Here is a 9,511-nt window from a genome sequence, read left to right as displayed (position 1 = left end):
AAATAAGTTTCGTGCAACCACATCTCATACTAAGTTCACTTTACGACACGTTCACAAGGGCGCTGTTGTAGTTTTCTTACTAAATCTTTTGATGGCGATTCGAGTACGCATACGATTTGAACTCGAAAGTTTTTCGTGCTAGCCGTACGGGTCACTGACAGATCGAATGTTACAAATATGTTACACTTAAATTCACGTAATGCTTTGATATTTTCTAAAATAGTTTTATTTAGGGCAGAAGAAAAAAAGGGTGTTATTAGGATTTAACCCATTTATTACCATAGCACACTTTTAACAACAGCTTAATTTTGACCCTCAAATTGTAATTCGATTTTAATTAACTGTGTAAGTAATGTAGGTACTCGTTACATTTGAATGAATGTATAACTAGTCAGTCATTTGAGACGGTGAATAGGTAAGTAACGGCACATGTTCGTATTGCTATAAAATTACCTTTTAATTGTCAAAGTCAGATATGGGAAATCACGTTTTGAAGCACGTAATGCTAGCAATTTTGCGTTAAACAAAAACATTGGTTTAAAAATATTTATTTAATTTGAGCTAGGCTAACATATACACTGAGAAATACTTATATTAAAAATTATACGATACATTCATGGTAACATTTACGATTACATTTCTTTGAATCGCATATTTAGTATCATATAGTAGACTCGTAAAGGGTCGTATATAAAATATGGCTTCTTCAAACGTTATCAGTTGAATACAAATGAAATTCTGTTCACTCATTTTAGGCATTCAATTTGCTTTCATATTAATTTAAGGCTTGTTACTCAGAAGCTCTCTGAGTCGGCGACGAAGAATCTTCCCTCGGGAGTTTCTTGGGATTTCTTCTATAAATTTCACCCCGCCCCTTAGCTGCATGTATGGTGGTACCTAGAAATTTTACATCAATATTAAATGCGGAACATCTTAGAAGGATTTCATTGTTGTTGTATCTAAAGACCTACTTATATTAATAAAATTTGAATATTAAAGTTCCTTTAACAATAATTTGAAACGAAAACAGAACTCAATAAGCTCATTACAGTTAAAATTAAAGTAGCCAATCAGAATAGACGAATAATATTAATACGTGAGATACAGGTCAAGAGCTTCCTCGTTGTGGATAAAAAAGTCGAATTATTTTTCATTATCGCAATGCCTGAAGTCATAATATTTTGTACTCGTGACGTGAGTAATCAGGTAGTAGTCATTCGTGAAATATCGTGATCAATAAAATAAAAAATACTAGTGACTACTCGTACTCGTGTTATTATTGACTGTAGACATACCTCCGAAGCAACAAACTTGACTAGCTCCTCCTCACTGACATCCATTCCCGGTTGTCTGACAACAAACGCGGTCGGTTCTTCCCCGAAATCAGGCACGGGCTTCCCCACCACCCCGGCCTCTTTTACAGCTGGATGGAGCTGTAATACAGCTTCTAGCTCTAAAGGTGCTACCTGTGAGAATAAATCACATCAATGAATATAAATTAAAGGAGATCTTCATAATAATTAGGCACTTTATTTGACCTAGCATCTGAAGAATATCGCGTCAAAGGTAAAATATAATTTATATTATCAGTGGTAATATTAAACCAGATAAGCAATCTGCTGAAAAGATTTTGGTAGATAGGATTTCAGAACAAATAGAAAAATAAAGTAATATAAGCCTTGGCTTTAGGTGAAGCAAAATGTAACAACAATATTATTTCTTTGTTGAGTAATTTTGAACGAAAATAACTTTCAATACTTAAATTAGAACGTATTTGAAATTATTCCTTATTCTAAATATCCCACTCGAAGAGTCTGTCCTGTGATTGGTCTAAATATTTAAATTCAATTAATAAAGGTTTATTTAATCTATGCCAGAGATCGACTTGAATTTTGAGCGTAGTTTCGTAATATCACAATGAGGGCTATCGTTTTAGCACTCACCAGTTGGCGCCACTGTAGAGTAAGGTCCTGTCACTTGCTAGTAGCGAAGACAGTGGCACCAACTGGTGAGCGCTAAAGTGGTAGGAGGGCTATCGCATTTGCACTCATCAAGATGGCGCCACTGTAGAGTAAGGTCCTGTCAATCGCCAGGGGTGCCAACTGTTAAGTATAAAAACGATAGCCCTCATTAATTAAACGTTACCTTATTGCCGTCATAGGAAATAATTTCTTTCATTCTATCAACTATGAAGAAGTATTTATCTTCATCATAGTATCCCAGGTCGCCTGTTTTGAAGAAACCTTCTTCATCTAAATATGAGGAAGGGTCCATTCCTATGTAGCCTTTCATGAACACAGGCCCTCTTAGTCGAATCTCCCCGCGTTCATTAGGACCTAATATTTCGTTGTTGACTGGATCAACAATCTAAAATTAAAACAGAATTAAGTTAGTTAATATTCAATGAAATATCTAATCTGCAGTAAATAATGTTTAAAATTATTGATCACATAAAAGTATTTTTGAAAATCCTGAATTTGTGCCCTACAATAGGACTTAAGTACCTATCTTGCTTTTGTTTGTTTTCAACTCAAACGCACCCTTTCTATTAAAGATCTATTACGTGTCTTTGTAAACTCCGTTTGTTTATAATTCTAAGAAATGTGTTATTTTTACCTTCAAAGTTATTCCTGGCGAAGCCATACCCACGCTTCCCGGCTTATATCCTTTCGTTGCCCAACTCTGTGACGTCGGCTCCCCTGACTCAGTCATACCATAACCTTGCAGGATTTTCAATTTTGGTAATCTTGACAGAAAAGTAATAAAGTCACATTTAAAATTACCGTTTACGAACAATAAATATCAACACATGAAATGGTTGTATCGGATTGACACCATTTTAATGCTCTAAGTCAAAATGCGTCTAGATTTTGTGTGACCTATGACGTCACTAGGTCGCAAACTCAATTGACAATCTTTTAGTGACCTCATGGCCTCTCAACATAGATTTTACAGCAAACTGAAAACGAAATCTGTTTTCAGGGCTAGAATGAAAAGATTTAAAGATTTTGTCTCTCTGAATAATTTATTGTTGAATAGTGTCAAACTATGCGATTATTATGAAAAACTTACTTTCTTTTAACGTTCTCAATAGTCTTGACGTGAAGTGGCGATGAACGCGAATAGATAATTTTCAACGAGTCCAAATTATAATTTCCCAGTTCGTCTGATTTTGACAAGTATCCAACGACAGAAGGGACAATCATTGCGATGTTTACCTAAAACATAAAAACATCTTACGTGAAGAATACAAGCTTTTGTTTTGTAAACCTTAGAGCAGAGTCACGTAACCTTCTTATGCTCGTAGCAAATCTACGGCTCAAAACCGTTTCGATGTTATGATAGGTACAATAATTTCATTACACATCTCTTCTTTTATTTTACCACGTCATTTATGTGGGGAAGCAAACGCAGAGATGTACGAGTACATTGGAATAGTTTCGGTGTTGATTTTCCCCGTAAGTGTGCAGGTGAAGCATAGCCTTCTAAGCAAATCTAAAAAAAGATTTTCTTATGCTCACCTGACAACCTTGGATGCAACTTAAGAATGATATCAGTGATGGCTCCTGCACATAAACTATTCGCCTTCCCAAGGACAGAAACTTGTAAGTCATGAATGTGTCGTAATTGTGATACCATTCCCCGTATAGAAATACAGTTTTGAGAGATTCGTCTTTAAAACTGAAATAAAGACTTCTTTTTAATGATGATGGATATGCTGGCGATATTTATCCTTCATGGTTTGTTAAATTTTTTGTCAATACTTCAAATCACAATTATCTTGAAAAGTTACCTAACAATAATAATTATTTACTTTCACTGCACTTCAAATTCAACATCATCAAAATGTGCAGCTATCTTAGGTTTCATTGCTCACTTTTTACACCCTGTATTAGTTGACAGCGTGTTACAAAAATCAAATTATTAACTTACTCGTCAGCTAAGCTATTCAGTATACAATTCAGATGCGTCAGCTGCACCCCTTTAGGCATGCCCGTAGTGCCTGACGAATATAAAATAAAAGCTACGTCTGTCTGTCCTTGTACTGCCACTGGCTCAAAGAGATCCACGTCAGCGTCCCGTGCAATCAAAGTTTTCACAGACACCACGAATTCTATGGCGTCGTCCAAAGTTATAAATGTTTGTATGCAGTCAAAAGACTTCAAAATATCGCTGTATGTGTTCCAGAACAAATTGGAACATATGAAATATTTCGGCTGTGTGATAGATATTTTGTGCTTCAATACAGCTGAAAAAGAAAGTTTATAGTGTCAACAGTATGTAGTAAGTAGGTAATTGACTGGACGGCACAGAATCTACACTGATATAGGTATATAAATTATTTGTTTGTATTCAATAAGCTCCGAAACTACTGGACTGACTTTTTTTTACTATTAGACTCCCACATTATTTGTGAGTAATATAAGCAGTACGAACTTCGCCTGGTCAGATTAGATACTAGATTATATTTTTTAGCTAATATTATAGTTACTTAATACCTATAGTATTTTCTTTCTCCTCTATAAAAATAAAATAGTCACGGTGGTATAATCCATAGACGGAGCTTCGCCTTCTGGGTTTACTTGATAAGCCTCTTTCTTCTTAATATAGTATCCTGACAAGCTTAGATTGTAAGAGTTCGCAGCATATCTTAAACTTTAACCCTTTAACCTAATCACTTCATAAGCTAGGTCCTAGATTTCGACTTTAGCAAGCAGTTCCTCTATATGGCTTTCATGTATAGTTATTAGGCATTCTGAATCAAAAAAGTAACAGCATGTAATAATACAAATTATGAACCTACTAACACACAAAAAAACATCTAAAAACATCGTGGAAATGGCCCATCAGAAAAATTAAGTAAGCTAGGAGAGATTACTAGCAACATATAAATTGTAATGTGACATGCAATAAACGTTTTGAATTTGAATTTGAATTTGAGAGTTGTGACAGGCTGTCACAACTCTCCTAGGTGTTTAAAATGACGACTTGGTTCGAATAATAATTTTTATTTTCTAAACACGATGCGCACACAAAAGATCAGTGCTACATTTTGAGACCTGAATAACCATGCAACTTGAGAAAAAATAACACAACAGTGCACATATACTAAAACATGATATAAATTGAAATAAAATTTTGAAGAAAAACTTACTTTTCGCATTTTTTTGTACACAGACGTCATATTTACGTAACCGTGTCTCATGCGCCGCCCGCAGGTACTTAGTCAAGAAGAGCGTCTTAAAAGCGACAAACAAGCGTTTTTACCAGCTTCTTAACTATATTAGGTAAGGAGAAATCGCCCTTGTCACAACTCACCTCTGTCACAACTCTCCTAGGTCTCCCCTATATTTTCAAATAGGTACTAATTTGATAATACAACTGCTTAAGATGCCAAACTAGATTATGCCGTTGTCTGTTAATATTTTTTAAAGAAACAAAATCTTTTCATTCAAGGACCTGCTTACTACCAACTACTGCCTTATTTTAAAGAAGAATATTATCACTAATGATGAAGAACTAAATCTATTAGAAAAGATTCTCACCTCTTCCACTTTTCAAGTCATATGGAGTATAAGTGGCACCAGTGAAAACAATGCCAAGAATGGTGGACATGAACTCGTTGCGTTTCTCAGACCCCACGGCCACAGTATCCCCGATGCCCACTCCCAGTTTAATCAATCCAATGGCTAAATTCACCGCAAATTGCGTCAACTCCTTGTACGTCATCTTTTCACTGGTGTCGAAGTGTTCCTGCATCAAGAAATTATACGTCACGTGAGGAGCAGGCAATGCAATCTCAGTAAAAAATAATATGGCATGGAAATAAAATTTTGACTTTTAAATTGAATAGAATGCCTTCTTCTTAGGCTAGGTGGTGCACCTAACTTCGACAGTGACTATGACGTTAACCGGTGTTTTTATATGGAGTATGACAGATTTTTGACGTTTGTCAAAATTAAAGTAAGATGGTGCAACCCAGCCATAGAATTTTGAGATTATATTAACGATACCTATACTTCATCATCATCATCATCATCATCATCATCATCATCATCATCATCATCATCATCATCTCAGCCATAGGACGTCCACTGCTGGACATAGGCCTCCCCCAATGCTTACACCTACTTAAAAGACAATGCCGGAAATTGGCGTCTTTTTTTTTTCGCGCGGCCATCGACCAAACCTTGTTTTTTTATTACAAAATAGTATAATAAACCAAACTTACTATTNATTTCTGATTTATCAAATTTACCAATATCAAACACGTCATAACTTAAGGCATTACTTCGTGGAAAGTGAATAAGGTCGTATTACGAAATTTCCAATGCCTAATTCGAAGTAAAACCGCACTTTACATACCGTGCTCATATTATTTATTCAATTTTTCATTCACACTTGAAAATAGAAAATTTGAATGACACGCAGACAGATTTCTACTGCGGTTTTTAAAGGTAAGTATATCGCGGCATAATCCGAATAAAGGACCATATATACATGGTGTTAGGTAAATGGGTATATGAGCCGACACTAGCCCATGTTAACATGGGCATATAAATGGTATGGTGAAGTCAGAAATTTGATATAATCATTTTAATTTTTTAAATTTTCATACAAAATAAATTTTATAAAATCCGATTTGTATAAACCCATTTACCTAACATCCTGTATAGTTTTAGTCTAAATACGATCTAACTCTCTATTTGAACTAACGGTCTATAGGTCCCACTAGATCGATCCAGAAGGTTTCTATTCGCAAATGAACAAACAAGGCGAAAAGCACTCGATGTTTTTATCGTTTTTAACTCGTTTATGTAGAGACATCGAATTAATGCCTGGTTCACCNTCGATGGCTGCGCGAAAAAAAAAAGACGCCACCTTCCATACAAAATCTGGCATTGCCATTTATTCAATAATTAATGTTATCTAATATTTTTGCAGCAGGGTGAATGTGCTCATAGTAGATCTACTGAGATTCAAACCAATACACTACGAGTATTATTTCCTCGAATTGTATAATTTTTCATGCAATTAATTAATTTCTTATATACAGTGTGAGTCACGTTAAAGTGTACATATGAAAACAGATGAAACTAGACCTATTTTTATCGACAAAAAAGAGGTCAAAAAATTTTTATTTTTTTATTTATTTTTTTATAGAATTTTTTTTCTTCGAATTACTTATTGTAAAGAAAACGTAATAACTTTTAAACTAAGCGGTATATCCTGATAAAATAAAAACAGTAATAATGCTTAATAACAGGCAATACTAAAAAAATACATAAAATACACAAAAAAGGCCAACAAATAATAAAAAATGATACTTTTTTTAAAAAATCTGCTTTAAAATTCGTGTTTTTTTGGTTATTTGATAAATTTCTCCAAAAAATGCCCCTATAACCGGTGGTTTTTATTACGTTGTATTATTTTCTATCGTATTACCTTCGTAAAACCAAAAATCGCATGTCTCTATCCCTATCACAACGTTTGCAATGATCGTTTGAACTAAGCCTCTCCGGGCGCGCCATTCAATGCATCATTAACAATGAAACTGAAAATGGCTCTAGATTTGTAATTTTGATAAAGACAAGTTAGATTTCAAATAAAAACAAAAGATTTTGAAGTAAAATAAGCATTTTAGTTAAAATTTAAATTGTCTCTATCTGTAGCGGAGAATAATGTTGTGGCAGGCCTTTGTTCAAACGATCATAGCAAATGTTGTGATAGGGATAGAGACATGCGATTTTTGGTTTAACAAAGGTAATACGATAGAAAATAACACAACGTAATAAAAACCACCGGTTATAGGGGCATTTTTTGGAGAAATTTATCAAATAATCAAAAAAACACGAATTTAAGAGCAGATTTTTTTCAAAAAGTATCATTTTTTATTATTTGTTGGCCCTTTTTGTGTATTTTATGTATTTTTTTAGGATCGCCTGTTATTTAGCATTATTACTGTTTTTATTTTATCAGGATATACCGCTTAGTTTAAAAGTTATTACGTTTTCTTTACAATAAGTAATTTGAAGAAAAAAAATTCTATAAAAAATTAAAAAAAAATCTCCAAAATTTTTTTACCTCTTTTCTGTCGATATAAATAGGTCTAGTTTCATCTATTTTCATATGTACACTTTAACGTGACTCACACTGTATATATAGGATAGCTCAAAGTTCAAATAAATTGATTTTATTGGTGCCTGGAAGTCTCTTTATATTTATTTTAACTTTACACATTTATGTTAAACTGTACGCAGTTCCGTTACTTACCAAAGCCACTTCATTTTTCCTAAGGCGAAGTTGATCCAATATGTATTTGCCGAAATTCAAATGAGCAGGAACCTTGACATTTTGATCACCAAATACGTATTTTTTGTTGTTAAACATTATTGCCTCTGATTAAATGAAAAACAAGTAAACAAGAGTGCACTATGAACTGTTCAATAATAGTCTGCCATACACAGGAAAGTTGTGACTGTAAATAAGTGTGAAGCTAGGCAACTGTAGTTATATTGACTGAGGTAAATCACGCCGTTTAAATGCGTATTATTATTCATACCGTTCGTACTGCATTGGCCCGTATGAGGAAACGTTGTTAAAACTTGGCTTAAACTCAAGCTTGCCCTATTATTAACGAAATACTACACTAGAAAACCGGTGTCTATCTAAAATTAAACATCACACCGATAACAATTCAGATGACGTCACGCACTCTGACTTACATCTTACATTGACAATTGTTTATTTTTTGTGTGTGGCGTGACCTTGCTCTGGGGCGTGCTAGCTAGCCTGTTTTTTCATCTAAACATCACAATAGGTGCGTAAGGGATAGGACATTCGTCTTTGTTTAAAATATTGAAATCAAAATTTATTATTGCATATTTTTTCATTGCCTTGAGAATATCCACCCATTTTGCGATACAGAATGTTAATAAGGGTCTTACTAATTCTCAATATCAGTAGATGTCGCAAATAAAGTTATGAATTACTAGATAAATTACCAATACCGATAAAGTATGTTCACTGTGAACGGAATAATTCTTTGGTATTGAAGTTATTGAATCCATTAAAAACAATTACGAATGTATTATCCTGTACCTATTCGCAGTATTGAAATAGGAGGAAGTCATGTGCTTGTAATACGTCACTGAAATGATGAAGTAAGTAGGTAAGTGATTATCAGACACAAAGACGATTAAGAAAAAAAGCTACCTTTATCCAACTACTAATTACCTATGGTTACAATAAATTAAAGCTTATTTTAAAGAAAATGGCTTAGGAAAAAAATACTCAATATCTTTGTGGGCAGTGAGCGGAGCACATAGCTCGTAGAACTGATGGCCACTGGGGCAGAAAAGTTGTCGAGTGGCGACCACGAGTCGGAAGCCTCCTACTAGTTGGTCCGACGATCTGGTGAAGGTCGGTGCCTGGATTTGCCTGGATGCGGGCGGCGCAAGACCGTTCTTTGTGGAAAACCTTGGGGGAGGCCTTTGTCCAGCAGTGGACG

At 34.4% G+C, this 9,511-nt stretch overlaps 1 protein-coding gene across 1 annotated transcript; it reads right to left on the bottom strand.

The window, feature by feature from the left end:
* Positions 1-307: 307 nt before the first annotated feature.
* On the bottom strand, positions 308-8,535 carry LOC114364394 (luciferin 4-monooxygenase-like). The gene is made up of 9 exons (XM_028320579.1): positions 8,275-8,535; positions 5,547-5,754; positions 3,934-4,249; positions 3,522-3,681; positions 3,073-3,218; positions 2,617-2,746; positions 2,146-2,367; positions 1,296-1,466; positions 308-897 (listed from the first exon to the last, which is right to left on the bottom strand). Exons 1-9 carry the CDS (start codon positions 8,389-8,391, stop codon positions 781-783), a joined length of 1,587 nt encoding a protein of 528 aa, XP_028176380.1. The 5' UTR covers positions 8,392-8,535; the 3' UTR covers positions 308-780.
* Positions 8,536-9,511: the final 976 nt, after the last annotated feature.

The sequence above is a fragment of the Ostrinia furnacalis genome, unplaced genomic scaffold (assembly GCF_004193835.3).
Source record: "Ostrinia furnacalis isolate ACB-3 unplaced genomic scaffold, ASM419383v2 OfSCF0067, whole genome shotgun sequence".
Lineage (NCBI taxonomy): Eukaryota > Metazoa > Arthropoda > Insecta > Lepidoptera > Crambidae > Ostrinia > Ostrinia furnacalis.
This window is presented reverse-complemented; position numbering and strand designations above follow the sequence as displayed.